Here is a 19,509-nt window from a genome sequence, read left to right as displayed (position 1 = left end):
GGAGACACCGCTATTCCCATGTGGGTCTTTAAAGTGGCATCTGACATAGCTACTCCCTCAGATAGAGTCTCAGCAGGGCTGGCATGGGCCATTAAAGCAGGGGTGCTGGGCCCATGCCCCCTGCAGACACAGGATTTGAATTCACGCTCCAGATCTCGTATTTGAAAACTGCCTGTGCCTTGCGGGGTTTGCCTGGTGGGTTGAGCCACAGAAACCATTGCCACATATTGTCCCTAGCCATCATTGCTGGGCAGTGCCACCCCCTGCGTGGGGGAAGGAAACAGCAGCTGTGTAGAATTCCTCTCTCCTGGGCTTTGGGGCGTGATACCAGGAAACCAGATTGTCAGTCTGGTTTGTTAGGACCAGGGGTGATGGGAGATAACCACAATGCACTGAAAGCTGCTTTCAGACAGACAATAGCAGCATCCAACCAGCCCAAAAGGCCCCTCACGCCGAGCAAAGTGTTTTCATCATGCATCAGCACAGCATTGATCTGGACCTCTCATTGGCTTAATCCTGCTCCCAGGGCCGCTCTACCATTTTTGCCACCTCAAGCAAAAAAAAAAAACCTGCTCGGACTACTGCCCGAGTGATAGTGAAGGAAATAGGAGCTTGTGGGCTGCCCTCTGACCCTCTGCATTCTCTGCCCCAGCGGCCGCCCCACAGCTTTCTGGTGAACATGAAGCTGGAGGCGGTGGACAGGCGGACTCCCTCCCTCATCCGCGTGGCCAGTGTGGAAGACGTGGAGGATTACCGGATAAAGGTGGGTTTCCCGCTTTCTGCTTAACTGCCCCTGTAGCTTGCTCCTCCTGCCTACCTCCATCTTATAGTGACTGATGGAAAGATTTGAGTGCAAAATACGTGTGTGTGTGTGCCAGCCAGCCAGCCCACTTGCCCACCCCCGTAGGGAATCTCAGGCTTTTCTCTTCCTAGGAGCAGACCCAAATTAAGGCACTGCCACATGAAGACCTCTATGACTCTGCTCCCATCCCTCCTTGGTGTGGCAGCAAGTTTAGGATGAATGGGGGAAGTTCACACCTCTTGGAGTGATTGTTTCAGGCTGTCTGCAGACTCTGGTGTGCATCTGTTACACTGGGTCACAGTTTCATCATCCATGGGGCTAGAAATGAAAGCTGAGATTCTGATATTCTCACATGACTCCAGGAGCTGGGGCCCGAAGCACAGACCTCCAATGCCTCTGTTTTAATCCCACCCTGCCAAGAAGCCCATGTGGGTTTAATACTCATTAGAGGGGGACTGTGACAGTTAAGCAGTGACCTGTCACCTCGTCTCCTCAGGTCCATTTTGATGGCTGGAGTCACGTCTACGATTTCTGGATCGATGCGGATCATCCGGATATCCACCCTGTGGGATGGTGCTCGAAAACTGGACACCCGCTGCAGCCTCCTCTCAGTAAGTACCGGTGCCAATGCCAGTGCTGTCACTGCAGGCCCATCCTGCCAGCGCTGTGCCCGAGGCCTCACCCTGGGAGTGTTTGCTCTGACATCACCTGGCCAGTAAGTACTAGAACCTATAGCAACCCTGTGCTGTCACTGCCCCCCAGGCCAGTGAGCACACTGACACCATGAGCATGCAGGAATACCCACTCCCTAACAGAGCGGTGCTGGTATCCGAACAGACTCCAACTGCACCCACTGTGCACCTCTCTCAATGGGAGCTGGCATCGGCACTCCACACGGCAAATCTCATCGCCCCGCACTGCCCTGTTACGGCAGTGGGCATTTTGTCAATGGACCGAATCTGCAGTGTTGCCATTGAAGTCAATGGACTTACTCCAGCTTTATACCAGTGTCAGTGAGAGCAGAATTTGGACCTCCAATGGAAGCAGGATCAAGCCCTCGGTGTGTACTGGTCCCTGCGCTGATCCCAGCAGGTTTTTATTCTTACCGCCAGTAGCAGTAACAACCTCTGGTGGTTCTTCCATGGAACCGCTTCCGCTTTCCTTTTCTGATGCAATCCCAGGTATATGGTGATTCCCAGCATTAGGCTGTGGGATGGTTTGCAAAGTGACTCTGCTGAAATGGCACCTTCACAGTCAGCAGATCTGCTCCCCGCGTGCTCTGGGGCAGACCCTGGGCACAGCTCCCTGAGCTCGGCGCGAATTCCAGGAGAGGAGGGAGCGAAGGATTGGGCCCAAACGGGGGTTCAAAGTACTGTCAGCACTGGGGCTGTGAGGCCTGGGATCTGTCTCAGCAGCAGGCTGGTGGCCAGAAGCAGAGAAAGCCCTGACTGGAGTTCCAGAGGAGCACTCCAACTTGCAGAGCCAGCAGTCTCTAAAATCAGCGTGTTCACCAATCACCTGTGGTGGGAAGTGCCGGCACCCGGCAGCTTCGTTGCTAGCCTGAGGTAGCAGGTGGGTTGTTGTGGCTCCGAACCCATGACCACATCTCTCATTTGCTCTAGGGCCAAAGGAACCAGCCGCTTCTGCCCATGGGGGCTGCCCGACCTTGGGCTGCAAGAGCATCCCTCATACCAAAGGCTCCAAGTACAGCTTTCACCACAGGTGAGTCCCCACAGGCAGCGCAGGGGTCAGTCCAGGCCTCCTGTTCTGCTGCTGAAGGAGGCTGCAGCCCAGCTGGGTTGGCAGTGGGTGGTGGGGGCAGCAAATGGGGCCTCTCCAGTCCTGTGCGGCTGCTGACCTTTGCCCCGTGGAGCCTCCCACCGCTCAGAAGCCCCCACCTGGCTATGGGTCCCCTGGGCTCACACACCCCAGCCCACAGATCAACCTGACCCCTCAGACTCCTTCCACCTAAGGCAACCCCTTCTCTCCTCCCCCCGGGCCCGGAGAAGCGAGAGCAGGGAGACCCTGTAGCTGCAGGGAGCAGGGGTAGCATGTGCTAAATTAACGCCCCCCCCTGGGTGTGTAATCCCTGCTCTGGACCTGCCCCCTCTGCTGCCGGAAGCTCACGCACAGTGGCAAAGCCCCGTGTGCACCAGGAATCCCTCCAGTGGTAGCCTCATGGTCCTGCACCCTGCCAGGCAACCATACCGTATCTGTGGCATGGCTGATGAGACAGGGCATCACTGGGGGAGCTTAGCCCTCTGTTTAGAAGCTGAAATCAGTGAGCGCTATAAAGCACTGTAGGTTTAATGAGATGTAGCCATAAACTTCCCCATGCCCTTCCAAATGCTTTTCTGGCCCATTCTCCTGGGACTTCTAAGAGGATCACATTGAATCGGGAATGATAGGAGCCAGGCCCCTGCATTGCAGCATAAAACCAGAGCAGTGGGAGATGTATGCTGCAAAGCCACAAGTCATGAGAAACTCAGATCTTCTGGCCCCTGAGGATTTCTCTAGCCCCAGCCTGTTAACCGATCCCCTGAGACCTCGCTCCTCGTCACTCCCCGGGCTTTGGGGCCTAAGGAGTCATCTGGGTAGTGGGGAGTAGAGATAGTATGACCCCTGGTGCCTGTGACCTGTTCAGCAAGTGCCATGCAGTGCCAGGGTATTCCCATGGGAAGAGTGATGCTGTTAATGGGGCATGGGGGGTATTTCAGCCTGTGCAGGCTACAGGGGAATTGTTGGTTAAGCAGCACGCCCATGTGACTGGAGTCCTGTGAGATTTGTGCAGGGAACTTTGTCCTTCCTATCCATCAAGTACTCTCTGAGTGCCCAGGGCTGAGGCTGTTTGGTGGGGCAGAGATAGGGTAATGAGCAGCATGGGCAGCAGCAGGGCTCCTGTCTTGTCCCCTGCCAATCTCTCTCCAGGGCTGGTACCCATTTAAAGTGTCTCTTCCGAGTGTAACTCTCCGCTTCCCCTCTGTTCTCCAGGAAGTGCCCAACACCAGGCTGTGATGGCTCCGGACATGTGACGGGGAGATTCACGGCTCACTACTGCCTCTCAGGGTGCCCCTTGGCAGAGAAGAACCAGGGGAGGCTGAAGGCCGATCTCTCAGACACTGAGGCCTCGGCCCGCAAAAGGAACCTGATCGGCTTCTCTCAGCGAAAGAAATCCCGACATCACGGGAGGTAGGGAGAGCGCGGGAAAGAAGCCTGGCCCAGCGGAGCAGACAGCCTCGCACAGAGGAGCGTCTGTGTGATGCCCTGACTTAGTGGGACTTCGTCCTGCTCTGTGGCTGACCAACAGAGAATGACCACCTGCCTGAACCAAACTGTACCATAGAATCTCTCTGGATAATAACTCCATGCTCGAATAATAAGAATATAACAGTAGGGATATATTACTGACAAGGCCGGCTCTAGGTTTTTTGCCGCCCCAAGCAAAAAAAAATTTTGGCTGCCTCCCGTCCCAGCCCTGGGCTCCTTGCCGCACCCCCCTGCTGCTCCAGCCCTGGGTTCTCCCTCCCCCCACCCCCACCGCCCCAGCTCTGGGCTCCCTCATTCCCCCCCACCATTGCCCCCCACACACATCTCCTGCCGCCCCAGCCCTGGGCTCTCTCCCCCCCCAACTGCACCCTCCTTCCGCCACAGCCCTGGGTCACTGGTAACTCGCTCCCACGGCAGGTCATTCAGCAGGAATTTTAGATGTGCACAGAACACAGACAGGATTGGTTCCCATATGGTTACAGAACTGCAGTAAAGTGGAACAATTTTCAGCTTGTGTGATTGGAGGATATCTGGATGCATATTATAAGACTGTCCTACATAAATGAGGAAAAGTTGAGGTGCCTTTATTATTCTTTTGTTTCACTCTTTCTTTCTATGGGGAATTTGCCAATGCAATATCACTGTCTTCCTTTTAAACAAACAAACAAACAAACAAAAAAGGCAATGGCTGTTGAAAATAGCAATTCCAGTCCTAATAACCACTGGGAAGCATTTCTTGTTCAATTTTATCCTACTTTTCCTACAGCAAGTTACAGTGGATCAGTATATTTGATCTGGGAGAAATGAAGTAACAGCCACCCAAACTGAGCTTGAGCACTCCTGAATTTTGAGGTGTTCAAATCTGGAAGGCAGGTGCTGGGGGAGGGGGGGTGGCTCCGCGGGGAAACACAGCAGCATGTACGCAGCAGTGTGTCTGGTGCTGCGCAGAGCCAGACACACTGGTCTGAGTGGCACGGTAAGGGGGCTGCGGGGTTGGATGGGGTGGAGGTTCAGGGGGGCAGACAGGGAGGGGGGGGTTAGATGGGTCAGGGGGTTGGGGAGGCAGTCAGAGGACAGGCAGTGGTTGGATAGGCATGGGAGTCCCGGGGGTTTGTCAGGGGACAGGTAGGGGGTGGGGTCCTAGGGCGGAAGTTGGGGGGGCGGTCTCAGGAGGGGGCAGTTGGGGACAAGGAGAAGGGAGGCTTAGATAGGGGGTGGGGTCCCAAGGGGCAGTTAGGGGCAGAGGGAGACAGGGAGCAGGGGGGTTGGATGGGTTGGGGTTTCTGTGGGGGGCAGTCAGAGGGAGTGGATGGGGGCAGGGTGGGGCTACCCTCCCTCCCTGTGGAGCGTCCTATTTTTTGAATGTTAAAATATAGTATCCCTACTCACAGCGCAGCTCTCCATTCACAGCAGGCTGGAGCATGAGGTCTCAGCTACCTCACTTCCTCCCCCTCTTTCCTGTTGGTTGTTTCCAAGGGAATGCTGGGAAATGTAGTTCTTTCCCTGCTCCGGGGCTGGCCCTATAGGCAGGGAGCTAACCAAGGAACTACAGCTCCCAGGACCCCCTGTTGGTTCTCAGCTCCCATGCTGGATCCCTGCTGCCCCTGCAAATGGGCTGCCCCAAGCACGTGCTTGCTTTGCTGGTGCCTAGAGCCGCCCCTGATTACTGAGCACCTGACCAGGATGGTGATAGTGACTATGAAATGCTCAGGGAATTTAGAGAGGCTATTAAAATAAAAAACTCAGTTGAAATCCCCCATTACTACTATCCCCATATTGACTGGGTGCATGTCACCTCAGGATGGGATGCAGAGATAAAGTTTCTTGACACCTTAAATGACTGCTTCTTGGAGCAGCTTGTCCTGGAACCCACAAGAGGAGAGGCAATTCTTGATTTAGTCTTAAGTGGAGCACAGGATCAAGTCCAAGACGTGAATATAGCTGGACCGTTTGGTAATAGTGACCATAATATAATTAAATTTAACATCCCTGTGGCGGGGAAAACACCCACAGTGACCCAAAACTGTAGCATTTAATTTCAGATGAAGTGTAAAAATATAATTAGGAAGGCCAAAAAAAATTGTAAAGAACAGCTAGCCAAAGACTCAAAAAGTAATAGCAAAAAGTTTTTTTTCAGTACATCAGAAGCAGGAAACCTGCTAAACAACCCATGGGGCCACTGGACGATCGAGCTGCTAAAGAAGAACTCAAGGATGATAAAGCCATTACGGAGAGACTAAATTAATTCTTTGCATTGGTCTTCACGGTTGAGGATGTGAAGGAGATTCCCAAACCTGAGCCGTTCTTTTTAGGTGACAAATCTGAGGAACTGTCCCAGATTGAGGTGTCATTAGAGGAGGTTTTGGAACAAATGGATAAACTAACCAGTAATAAGTCACCATGACCAGATGGTATTCACCCAAGAGTTCTGAAGGAACTCAGATGTGAAATTTCAGAACTATTAACTGTTGTTTGTAACCTATCATTTAAATCAGCTTCTGTACCAAATGACTGGAGGATAGCTAATGTGATGCCAATTTTTAAAAAGGGCTCCAGAGTTGATCCCGGCAATTACAGGCCAGTAAGCTTGACTTCAGTACTGGGCAAACTGGTTGAAACTATAATAAAGAACAAAATTGTCAGACATATAGCTGACCAGTGGCTGCAGAACTTCTGAATGAAGAGGCAGAGCTTCATAGAGTTGTATAAGCAGCTCGCACCCACCTTCCACTGCCAGATCTCTCATTTTTGGAAAACCATACCAATAGAGAAGCGGGTCGCTATTGCCCTTTTGTAAGCTGACGACATCTGCCAGCTACCGTTCAGTTGCAAAACAGTCTGGAGTTGGGAAGGCAACTGTCAGGGTGGTGATTTTACAGGTTTGCCAAGATAGCAATACTGTAATCTACACACAGGCAGTTGCCATAACCAAAGTCCCTGAAATTATAGTGGGATTTCAGAGGAGGAGGTTTCTGAAATGTGCAAGAGCCATCCCAATTCTTTGACCACCAAAAAGGGTCAGTGAATACGTGAACCATAAAGGTTACCATTCACAATTCTCCAAGGCTTAGTGGAAGACCAACGTTGGACTCACAGGAAAGGTTCACGACACAAGGATGCTCTGGAGGTCGGAATTGTACCACGGGGAGAAGAAGGGACTCTATTCTCCTGAAACAATGTGGTTCTTTCCCCACATTCCTCATGTACCTGCTTCTAATGTGTCTCAGAAAGCTATACCCCAACGTTGCCAATCCAAGAAAAAGGGAATTCAACTATAGACTGAGTAGCTGCAGAATGATGGTGGAGTGCACCCTTGGGCAGCTGAAAGCTTGTTGGCGATGCCTGCAAATCTGTCTGGATGCCAATGAAGCCAACACAGTTTGCATTATTGTGGAGTGCTGTGCCTAGCATAACATGTGAGGCCAAAGGGGAATACTTCCAGAACAAGTGGACACAGGACAGATCTGGCTTACAAAGCCTGTACAAAGTATCAGGGGGTAGCCGTGTTAGTCCGTATCTACAAAAGCAACAAGGAGTCTGGTGGCACCTTAAAGACTAACAGATTTATTTGGGCATAAGCTTTCGTGGGTAAAAACCTCACTTCTTCAGATGCATAGAGTGAAAGTTACAGATGCAGGCATTATATACTGACACATGGAGAGCAGGGAATTACTTCGCAAGTGGAGAACCAGTGTTGACAGGGCCAATTCAATCAGGGTGGATGTAGTCCACTCCCAATAATAGATGGCACGGTAAGGGGGGGAGGGATAGTTCTGTGATTTGAGCATTGGCCTGCTAAACCCAGGGTTGTAAGTTCAATCCTTGAGGGGGCCATTTCAGGATCTGGGGTAAAAATCTGTCTGGGGATTTGCCCTGCTTTGAGCAGGGGGTTGGACTAGATGACCTCCTGAGGTCCCTTCAAACCCTGATATTCTATGATTCTATGAGGAGGTGTCAATTTCAGGAGAGGAAAAGCTGCTTCTGTAATGAGCCAGCCACTCCCAGTCCCTATTCAAGCCCAGATTAATGGTGTTAAATTTGCAAATGAATTTTAGTTCTGCTGTTTCTCTTTGAAGTCTGTTTCTGAAGTTTTTTTGTTCAATGATAATGACTTTTAAATCTGTAATAGAATGACCAGGGAGATTGAAATGTTCACTTACTGGCTTTTGTATGTTACCATTCCTGATGTCTGATTTGTGTCCATTTATTCTTTTGCGGAGGGACTGTCCGGTTTGGCCAATGTACATGGCAAAGGGGCATTGCTGGCAAATGATGGCATATATAACATTAGTGGATGTGCAGGTGAATGAGCCCTTGATGGTGTGGCTGATGTGGTTGGGTCCTATGATGGTGTCGCCAGAGTAGATATGGGGACAGAGTAGGCAACGAGGTTTGCTACAGGGATTGGTTCCTGGGTTGGCGTTTCTCACACCACAGAAACATCAGGAATTTGTAAATTTAACACCATTAATCTGGGCTTGAATAGGGACTGGGAGTGGCTGGCTCATTACAAAAGCAGCTTTTCCTCTCCTGGAATTGACACCTCCTCATCTATTATTGGGAGTGGACTACAAAGCCTGTACAGGTGAGGGCCCTCAAGGTTAACACTTCTGGCTCTGGTTTTGTGCTGCAGACAGGGCCGGCTCCAGGCACCAGCTTAACAAGCAGGTGCTTGGGGCGGCCAAGGGAGAGGGGTGGCACCTGCGGCAATTCGGGGGCGGCAGGTCCCTCACTCCCTCTAGGAGCGAAGGATCTGCCGCTGAACTGCCGCTGCCGATCGCGGCTTTTTTTTTTTTTTGCTTGGGGCAGCAGAAATGCTGGAGCCGGCCCTGGCTGCAGAGAGTGTAATCATTGAGCAATGTTTTGTTCTATGTCCCAGTGCTTTATGGGGAGTAATTAAGCATTGTTAAAGTAATTTGAAAACAGTTCTATAGCGGTTTCGGGAGGGGCTTCACACATTCCTTCTTCACAGTGCTTATCCAGTGCTATGCACGAATACACACATGGCTGCCAGTGGTGACGATTTGTTGGAGGGTGGTAAAAGCTCTGTTCAGTATCCTGTATCTTCACTGTTCATTTCCTTTTGCATTGTCTATTAAATCACTAACTAAAACACCTTTTATGGCTGTTAACTTCTCTTCTGGTTTTCATTCTGGTGCTTTGGACAGCTTAGCTCATTGCCCTTGAACCGTGTTGTGGTTGTTTGTTTTGTTTTGTTTTAACATTAGAAAATACATGGCTGGGGGGGGTGGGGAGAGAGTGGCGGGGACAGCATTCATTGTATGTCTTTGGCACCACACATTTAAAGAAGTCATGAGTCATGTGCTGTGAATCCTGCTGACCCATCCCTGACATGTGGGAAATATCATGTTTGATCGTACTTGAAAAGCAAGGTGCATACATGAGTGACGTGAACAGTAACTTTTGCTTGCATACCTACATCTAATGTAGGGTTAAAACAGTTTGTAACAGGAACAAATTAACCAGAAATAGGTAAAATCTCCTGAAAGTGGGCAAACAGCAGCATCTGTGGACGTCTCCTTTCCCTCCCCCTGACAAGGAGGGAACAGCTGCGGAATATCATGCGGGGGGACAAACAGGGATGTCTCCTGCATGGGGTTGGGGGACTGAACACAGGCTGAGCTACAGGGACTGGAGCAGGCTCATGTTTCCTCCTCTGCATGCTCTTGGGGTTCCTCTGTGAGGGGGTTTGGGTGCCAGTGGAGGATGTTGTGTTACGTGTCCAGCAGCAGCCATGGTGGCAGGCAGGCCCCAAAAGCTTTCCCCCACCGGTTGTACCAGTGGCTGCATGAGTGTGTGGTCCTCTTCTCCCTGGGCACTGCTCCCGCTCCATGAACTGATTTGTCAGTGCCTCCTCCCGCCTAAGAGCCCTCTTCCTCCCTTGCACTAAAAACTCAAAGTGCTCCTGACACCTTCTGTCAGTGCCAATGAGCAGGTCCTCCAGGGTCCTCCTCTGCTGCTCCTGCCTTCCTGCCAGAACAGGTTCCCTATGGAATCCTGGGACATTGAAGACAAGGCCAGCGTCCCATTTCATTTCTCCTTTCGAAGGAGCCTCCAGAATCCCCCCACATCATGTAACTCTGCTGCCGAAGGCCACAATATTGATACTTGTCAGGATCCCAGGAACGCTACTGTCACAGCCCCCTTCCATCAGACAGCGTTTGCAGCCCACGAGGAAGGAGCTGAGGGCAGAAATGGTAAGATACCTGCAGTACTGTTGTTCAAATTGACAGTGCAACAAGGGGCTGGTCTGGGTGGGGTTCAGTTCCTTTCAGGTGTTACGTTCTTGGCCAGCCATTAAAGAAGAAATAAGCAACTATCATCTGGAGAACTTAGCAGCATTCAAGACACTGGAATGGAAAAGAGAGAAGTGGCTTTCTAGTGGAGGACACCTGGCCATCTGTGACTGAGAGATGCTTCTGTTAATGGTCACTCCTCTACATATTGCTGAATGTAGGGGTCTGGTGAGCTACGAAGGTGGACCAAGCACATTTGTCCTGCCATTAAATCTGAAGAACCACCTTGAATTTCTGCTACACCAGAATTTTTCTGAATTATGCTTAAAGGTCTGGGAGGCAATTGACTGACTGTATTCTCAGCTAGCAGATTGAGCTCCCATGGAAGAGGAACAGAGAACCACAGAAAACATCCATCCAACCCCTAACCTTCTCACCTTGCTGGCAAGTCCGGCCCCTGTGTCCAGCAAACACCATTGAAAGTTGCAAAGAAACAGTCCCAAGTGTATATTCTTCCCTAAACTTTAGGATTAAGACTGCACGCCAGTCGCCTCTCCACTGCTAAGGGACAGGGTGCTGAGTTTGTGGAACCACCAGAACAGATGTTTCACGCACCCATGCTTCTCCTGGCTACTTCAGAGAGACTTTGCATAGGGAGAGACCAGCAGCAGGGACTGGGAATAGTAATAAATATTTGCAGTGGACAAGGGAATGAACTGCTTTGACTTTCCTCGGACAGACAAATGGTTCCTTTTCCCTTCCTGGACCTAGGCGGGCCACCACCCAAGCCACCAACTACCCCCTTCTGCATGGCACCCGTTTGCAAGGAGAAGGAAAGAGGGAGGGAAGGGGTGTTTTGGGGGTCTTTGAGTAATCATAAATGTCATAAAACTGTTCTGTTCCCTCCCTCCCTTCCCCATCAGTCCACGTGGCCCAGGGACTATCGCTGTTCAGAGTGCTGGCTGAGAAATGCACAGACACGGGGCACAGTGACTGCTTGTTAATAATCTGTTATAGCTCCCCTGACATGCTTTACACTGGTTCATGGCAGATGGGTGGGAGGGCTGCCTTCAGGCATGTGTTTCTGGAGCAAGAGGGGATATTTCTAGGGAGTGTGGGGATTTATTGTAACTTACCAGCCTCAGATTCTGGTTCCTACCATGGCTCGGGGTCCCACACAGGCTGCTCAGGGGTCAAGGTGCAGAATCACACACTCCTGTTCCTCCAGGTCTCTGGGTCTTCCCCCATGGTCCCTGCTGCCTCGTTGCCTTGCCCCTCATCAGCTTCCCGTTATCTGATGAGATGAGCAGGGCTGAGGAGGGGTCATGATTCACTTCAGGATCACTACTCACAGACCCAGATAGCGCCCGGTCTGGCTCATCATAGCAGAGTCATGTGCTGCTAGGGCCTCTCCCAGAGCAATTGTTGGAGTCCTTCACCCTTCAGTACAGGAGCCTGAGGGGCTTCATGTGCTTCTGGCACTGGGATGGAGTCTGGTGAATGCTGCCTCCATGAAACTCCTGGTAGAGGTGTGTGTTCCTGCTGATCCGGGTGAAGTTGTGGAGGGCGGTGTACTCTGACCACACATTGATCAGCACCCGCGTGTCTTCTGCAGACCATACAGCAGCTCTTGGAGCATAAGCCATGTTTGCCGGTGCTGATTAATACAGTTCATGGGAGAACTGATTGTAAGAGCTCAGCGCAGGTTGCTACTACCGCTGGCAACGGAGGGTTAGGGAACTTTAGATTTGGGTAAGGGTGAAGCAGTAAAGGTATCAATGCATGGTGGGAATGGGGCTGGTGGACTTGGTACACACCCCTTGTCCATGTCCACAATGGGCTGTGGAACAGGTCTGGGGCCATGCCACAGCACTGTCATGTATGTACCCAGACTCCCCATTAGATTTCCTGTACTACACTGTCCTTCAGGAACCTGCTTCAGATGTGGACAATAGGGGGGTTATGGCACTACAAGGCACATATAACCATTAGTGTTACAAGTGTAGACGTAGCCTTAGAGGTCCTTGGTTCAATCCCTGCTAAGGGATTGTTACCTCTCTTGGTCATTTGACAGTGCAGTCCTCGCTGTGCCGACAGGCGGTGCAGTTAATGAAAACATGCTGGTTCCTACAGCACCTCTGAAACGGTAAAGCGGACAGCTTGCAAATAAATCCTCTCTCATCTCTCTAGAGGGCGACCTCCAAAGTATCGGAAGATCCAGCAAGAAGACTTCCAAAGTAAGCACCTTTTCCCCACGCTGCTGTCTTTTCATGGAGGGAGGAGGGTCAGGGTGGCCCAAGGGCTTGGGAAGGGGATAGAAAGATTTTGACCCCAATATCACTAGATTGGACCTGGCCCAGGTCAGCAGCAAGCCCCAACGCTGAAGGCTCTTTGGTGGCCTCTGTGCAATGAGTTGGTGAGCGTTGGTCTATTTCCTGGTGGGCAGGTTGCATCACCACCACCACCACCAAATCCAGTACAGTTCGCTTAATCTCAGCTGAGAGGCCAAAGAATGAGCCATCCTTATGGCTAGAGCCCGGACGGCAGGGCTGAACGAGGCACATTGGCAAAGCAGTCTGGAGATGCTGCCACTGGTGCTGCTCCTGCTATCCCTGTTCTGCGGATGCAGAAAGCCTCGCTCTGCAGGGCTGTCAACCAGGCGCTTGTTGCCCAGGCAGTACGTTCACTCCAAATCAGTAGGAGAGAGACTGGGAAGGATCCTGTGCTGAACCCGTGGGTGTGGCCTTGCTGGTCTGCCTTGGCTAAACTGCCCTGGGATTGGAAATAGAGACCAAAGTGAAGATCAAGATGTGGGGCCAGGTCCTCAGGTGTAAATGGACATAGCTGCCCATGACTTCAGTGGGGCTACCCTGATTTCCACCAATGGAGGATCTGGCCCCTGTAATGTGACTGGATGTTGTACAGAGGCTGGGCTCCCCATAGTGGGGCCCATGAAGGCCCTGACTCAGCAAATCTCGTAAGCACACGCTTCGGAGACGCACAGACGTTAAGGGCAGGAGAGACCCTTGTGACTGTCTTATCTGACCTCCGAAATTAAAGGTACCATAACTTCCCCATGCGCCGCCCGCGAGAGCCGACGCAGGCGGGATTTAAGCACACGTTTGTAGTGCACGCGCTTACGGGCTTTGCTGCACTGGGGCCTCAAGCTGGACCCAGCTTTACTGAAACACGTGAGACACATGCAGACTGGGCTGTGAACTCTTCCAGTCAAACGTGCACAGCTGCCAGCTTGTCCCCAGGGATGTTTGGGATGGGAAGTGACTCTCCCAGCCCTAAAGTACCAGCCTGCGTAATTTCTCTCTCTCCTTCATCTTTCCAATTAAAGTTGTTTAATATTTAGGTCTGACTATAAAACCCCTGTCCTCAGCCTGTCTTTCATCCCCACATAATGCCCAGCTTGAATGTTGAGGTCCACATTGTTAAGGCTAAGATTTAGTCAGGGGCATTTTTAGTAAAAGTCATGGAGTGATCAAGGACAATAAACAAAAATGCATGGCCCCTGACCTGTCCATGACTTTTACTAAAAATACCCCTGACTAAATCTTACCTGCTCCTAGGGCGCTGCTGCTCTGGGGGGGTTCCCGGGGCGCCGCTACTCTGGCGGCGGAGGCTGATTGCCTCCGTCCGCCCATGGGGCCGTTGCCTCTGGAGCCACCCCTGGGACTGCTGCTCAGGTGGCCCTGGGGTCAACTGCACTGGCCGATGCAGCTGCAGAAATCACGGAGGTCACAGGAAGTCATGGAATCCGTGACTTCCGCGACCTCCGTGACAGCCTCGCAGCCTTACACATTGTCATTGGGCTTCTTAATACCCCTTCCCCCCCACCCTCCAGAACTGGAGACCATTAGATAAAAGGCAGAGTGTTATTAAAGCTTATGGATCTAAAGGAAGCTTTGAGTATTAATATTCTGGGCTGTGTACTGTCACAGGAGATGTCCCTTGTGCAGCGTGTGCTTTCTGGGAAAGCCGTGCTACAGACAGCGCCAAGCTAAGACTTAGTGCTGGACTTCTCTGCAGGGGAGAGGAGCTGCCTCTCCCAGGCCACTCTGCAGATCCACCAGCCCTGTCCCTGTTTCTTCCCTGGTCTCAAAGCCCTGCGACTAGGGTGGGAGCCCCTGGAGAGCTGAGCTCCACGACCCACAAGCTATGCCTCAGCTCACAGCAGAACAGATTCCTCTCTGCTGCTGCTATGCTGGGGCAGGGTCTGCCCCCTGCTGCATATATACTGATTGTAAACTGCAACCCCCCACCCTGTAGCGGTGCCCCTTCACTGTAGCTGGCTGGCATGAATGCTTACTGGCATCTTTGAATATATGAGGGTGACCAGACGTCCCGATTTGATTGGGACTGTCCTGATATTTGCTTATTTGTCCTGCGTCCCGATCTACCTTCAGTCAGGACGCGAATTGTCCCGATATTTTGCCTCTGCTCACAGGCGGAGCGGAGCCCGGAGGGGGCTCGCGCCCTCCCCGCCCCATTCTTCCCCCATTGGATCCCTCCCCAAATCCCCGCCCTGGCCCCGCCTCTTCCCCAAGCACGCTACATTCTTCCTCCTCCCCCCTCCCTCCCAGGCTTGCGCTGATCAGCTGTATGGCAGCGCAAGCGCTGGAGGGAGGGGGGAGGTGGAGACGGAGCAGAGGCAAGCTGGTGGGCGGGGGGCAGGGCATGGAGCTCCGGCGGCCGCTTTTTTTTCTTTTGCTCCGCTCCCCGCGTCCCGATATTTCACCTGTGTGATCTGGTCACCCTAGAATATATCCCCAGTTCAGCTCTTTTCTTTCCCTCTTTCTGCCCTGCAATCCCCCCTCTTACCACCAGAGGGTTTGCTGATACTTCAGCATGTGATCAGTATAGCCAAATGTATTGGAATGGTTTTTAATCTTTCATGCCACAATCTGAAAGCTAATTCCATGCCACCCCTTTGTGCATTATCACTGTGAGCGGAATGAGCGGCTGAGTGGCCACTAGGGGACAATAGCAGCTTTTACAGCAAGAGCTGATCTGATAATGGCCATGCCTAGAGCCCTCCTCCAGAATTCTGAATGAGTGAAACAAATGAGATCACTGATGATGAACTCAGGAAAGTCCTTACTAAACTCATTTAGTGACGGAAGAGACCAGCCTTGGTAAAAAAATTAAAGGGACAGAGTTTGGCCTGAAATTCAGCTTTGGTTTGAAATGAAAGTTGGTGGGTGGACTGTTGAACAGAAGTGTTTTCATAATTAACAACAAAAAAATTCATGAAATCAGGCTTTTTGAATGTAAACATGCCCCTGCCTCATAGCACTGGGAACCTACAACACAACAGCCAGTGGGTAGGGCAAAAGAAGCAGAAAGTGATACCATCTATAAACAGAAAGTGAAACTGACCAGTCTAGTGTCACAGCCTAAATCTACTGTAAATGAAATGCAAAAGGTAAACAAACAGCAGAAACAGTGAGACTTAAATCAGATCTTTAAATTCTTCTCAGTTTATGGTATCCCAAGTAAGGAGATATATATAATTGTCCTTATATATGTACTTATAAAATATATGTACCTATTGTAATAGAGAGACACGATCAAGTTAAATAAGTGCATTTTATTCTGCATTAACTATTGCTAATAGACAATTTTTTTTCTCTGATACAGCATATCGTCAATCATGTCATGATAAAGAGATTTGCAGTGTTACTGTAGCCATACTGGTCTCAGGATATTAGAGAGACAAAGTGGGTGAGGTAATATCTTTTATTGAACCAACTTCTGCTGGTGAAAGAAACACATTTTTGAGCCCTGAAGAAGAGCTCTGTGTAAGCTCAAAAATGTGTTTCTTTCACCAACAGAAGTTGGTCCAATAAAAGATATTACCTCACCCACTTTGTCTCTCTAATAAGAAAGACACCATCACGATAGAAATCTTGATCTTATCCCTTTATTCTGACACAGTTGAGGTTCCGCAATATTGGAGAAGAATGCCGTCTGTTTAGCAATAGTTAGCACAGCACAAACTGTTCCTATCTGATACCTGAAACCCCTCCAGCTTCTGCCTTCAGCCCCCATGCCTCCTCAGCCCTTCTTTCAGGCATTGCAGGGCCTTCAGGATGAGACTGGATTTCCTTGGCCCTCCGCCTTGAGTAACGTTTTGAATTTCTTTGCCAGCTATTTCCTCGGACAATATGCACCAGTCCCTCTTCATGTCGGCCTTATCTGCTCACCCTGACCGCTCCCTGTCCCTCTGCTGGGAGCAACACTGCAAACTCCTGCCAGGGGTGGCTGGCATCACAGCAGCTACTGTGGCCAAGTGGACCATTGATGAGGTGAGGGGGTTTCAGAGAGGGCTGGTAAAGCAGAGAAAAATGTAGAACAAGATTTCCAAAGGCACATGTGCAAATCCCCCAGTGCACGTGGCTCATTGTGTGCACATGCCCTCCCTGGCATGCTCACACGCTGTGGTTCATGTCAGGGTTAGGAAACAGCGAGGGTGTCCTTTCCCCCAGGGGGAATCAGCGAGGGATGCTAGTGGGAGCTGTACAGGTTCCACAGCCTCTCCGATTCCTCCCAGCTCTCTGCTCCCTGTGAACCACGCATCTCATGGACTTGGTCTCGGTGCCCCCACTCATCCCAGCCACTGGTCTGATTGAGGGGTACCACTCTTCTCATGTGATTAGCAGTTTCCAGCTTGGCTGGCACTGTCGCTTGAGGCTGTGCAAGGACATAGCCAGCAGCCAGCTATTTACTTATTTATTTTATTACACATTTTCCAATAAATCCGTTTCTTTTTTATTTTTTTGGCAAGTGGCAACTTAAAGTTGAGTATCAGGGGGTAGCCATGTTAGTCTGTATCTACAAAAACAACAAGGAGTCTGGTGACACCTTAAAGACTAACAGATTTATTTGGGCATAAACTTTCGTGGGTAGCTTAACTTAAAGTTGAAACGTAAACCTCAAATTAGCAGAGAAAGAGACAAGAGTCAATCCGAACCCCTCCCTACCCACAGTTCTATCTGAGCTCCTTATTAACACCTGCTGCTTCTGACAAACACTGCTGTACTCCCCCATCCAGCCACTCTCGGACACTCCCGCCACGCTGCCTCGCACTGCACTCTGTTGTCAGAGATCTAAGGCCTCCGCCACAAATGCTCCAGGGCCCATTGTTTGGTGAGTGTATTTGTGAGGTACCTGATGACCTGTGTCACCTTTCTGGACAGCAGGCATCTGCACTCAAGTATGGTAGAATAAAAGGCTCTTTGCATCCCGTTCGACCCATGGCTTATACAGAAAGCAGCAGATCTTGGCTGGAGCAGCCAGGCATACAGAATTCCAGAGACTCCCAGCTCTGTGGCATGTCCTCTTCGACCCTGAAAAGGGAGCTCTGGCGGTGGGATTTCAGGCAGGCTAATTCCCTGATGCTGTGTTTCCATTCTTGGCTCTTCCAAAGGTCTTCAGCTTTGTTCAGACGCTAACGGGTTGCGAGGACCAAGCCAAACTCTTCAAGGATGAGGTAGGGGGAATAGGGCTCAGTGCATGGGTGAGGGGAGCAAAGGAAGCCCATTTGCAGTTGGAGGGGGATGGGGGAACAGGCTGCCTACATGGTTTCCTGCCACCAGCCTCTGGGACTCTGCCCTTTTGCTGCTAAAGCAACAGTCCTTGAGAGCACTTGTTTGGGATAGCACCTGTGGCAATGACAGCAGAACCCACTGATAGTGACCTCGGACGTCTGTCTGTCTATTGTGCACATAAGGCACCTCATGGATCCATCCAGATATAGTCAAAAGATAGATACGGTGACACTCCATGTATGGGACAAGTCCGGTCCCCTGTGAGTGGGGGGCTTGGGGTAGGAGAGCTCCAAGGGGTCCGTGGGGGAGCAGAAGCAGAGCTGCGCTGTAGGCAGTGCTGCAGCCTTCTCCCAAAAGGCCGATGGGTCTGCTTAGTCCCAGGTCCACACCCCTCCCGCCCCCAGTTCCTGTTGCTGTATCTCTGTTACTGGGGATTACGTGCCTAGCCGGAGTCCCAAACCCAGGCTGTGTTGCAGTGGTTGCAAAGATTTTGACCCCCACACAGAGCGCGTCTGACCCGGACTCGTTGGCAGAGAGAATCACTCGGACACTCATTCAGAGCTGCTGGGGCCGGCTGACTCAGGGTGCTTTGGTTGCTAGAAGCATCCCAGCCTGTCCAGTAGATGGCCTGCATTTTTACCTGCTGTGGCACCATTTTCCATTGCCACTTACCAGCCTCCTAGTGTGATGGGGCTGGGGAGGGAGCTAGGCTTTTCACTGAGAAGGAGGCAGGATCATATGTCCCGTGCTTGTAGCATCCCTAGCTAATCCATCCCAAGAGCCACCTTGCTGGCCATGCTCACACGTCCGCAACTGTGCGTCTCCCCCCCCACTTTGAAGGGCGTGCTTCTTGTTTGAACACACGGCCCTGAGGGGAGGGGGTGGGGATGCTCTGGAGCCCAGATTTCCTGTGAGCATGGTGCGCACGCCGGACCCACCCCCCTCTCTCCTGCAGATGATTGACGGGGAGGCGTTCCTTCTGCTGACGCAGGCCGACATCGTCAAGATCATGAGCGTCAAACTGGGCCCAGCACTCAAGATCTACAACGCCATCCTCATGTTCAAAAACGCCGATGACACCTTAAAGTGATCACACCCCACAGCCCGGGACTGCCCTCAGCACTGCAGCTGCTAAGCTGTCTGTCTGGCTCACTGGAGCTGAGACCTTCTCCACTGTAGCAGCTGTAAAATCCTGCACGCTCCTTCTCTCTCAGTCGCCTTCTCTGTCCTTGCACCAAACCCATCTCTCTCTGTCTTTCTCTTCCCCTGCCCTGTTACACTTCTCCTCTGGCCTGGTGGGGGAGCTCCAGTCTGGGTACCGCTGACCAGTGCTCTCTCCCTCTGATGCTTTTAAAGAGACAGAACACGGATTTGAGACGGGAAGACCCCCTACCCTTCAAGCACCTCTGACTGACCGTGTTCCATAGGATGACGTGTGTGTGTGTGTGTGTTTTTCAGGACCGATGAGGTACCGGGGAGAAGGTGTGGGGGTTGAGCGATAGTGTTGCTGCTCAAGAAACCAAGATCAGAAATTTTGGTGATCTCATAAGAAATAAGCTGCCTCCACACACCCCTTCTCTCACATACGTGAGCACACACACGATCGTTTAGAGGGATGACTCAT

The 19,509-nt window shown here is 51.4% G+C and overlaps 1 protein-coding gene across 1 annotated transcript in view; it reads left to right on the top strand.

The window, feature by feature from the left end:
* Positions 1 to 19,301, top strand: part of L3MBTL1 (L3MBTL histone methyl-lysine binding protein 1) — a 55,093-nt gene extending 35,792 nt beyond the window's left edge. Inside the window, exons 15-22 of the mRNA XM_054044958.1 lie at positions 653 to 763; positions 1,299 to 1,413; positions 2,425 to 2,524; positions 3,794 to 3,991; positions 12,517 to 12,563; positions 16,486 to 16,643; positions 17,765 to 17,827; positions 18,841 to 19,301. Coding sequence (XP_053900933.1) covers positions 653 to 763; positions 1,299 to 1,413; positions 2,425 to 2,524; positions 3,794 to 3,991; positions 12,517 to 12,563; positions 16,486 to 16,643; positions 17,765 to 17,827; positions 18,841 to 18,975 — 927 coding nt within the window. The 3' untranslated portion in view covers positions 18,976 to 19,301. The remainder of the gene's footprint in view (positions 1 to 652; positions 764 to 1,298; positions 1,414 to 2,424; positions 2,525 to 3,793; positions 3,992 to 12,516; positions 12,564 to 16,485; positions 16,644 to 17,764; positions 17,828 to 18,840) is intronic.
* Positions 19,302 to 19,509: the final 208 nt, after the last annotated feature.

The sequence above is a fragment of the Malaclemys terrapin genome, chromosome 12 (assembly GCF_027887155.1).
Source record: "Malaclemys terrapin pileata isolate rMalTer1 chromosome 12, rMalTer1.hap1, whole genome shotgun sequence".
In the NCBI taxonomy this organism is placed as follows: Eukaryota; Metazoa; Chordata; order Testudines; family Emydidae; genus Malaclemys; species Malaclemys terrapin.
The sequence above is the reverse complement of the archived record's forward strand: the minus strand, read 5'-3'. Positions and strand labels throughout refer to the sequence as shown.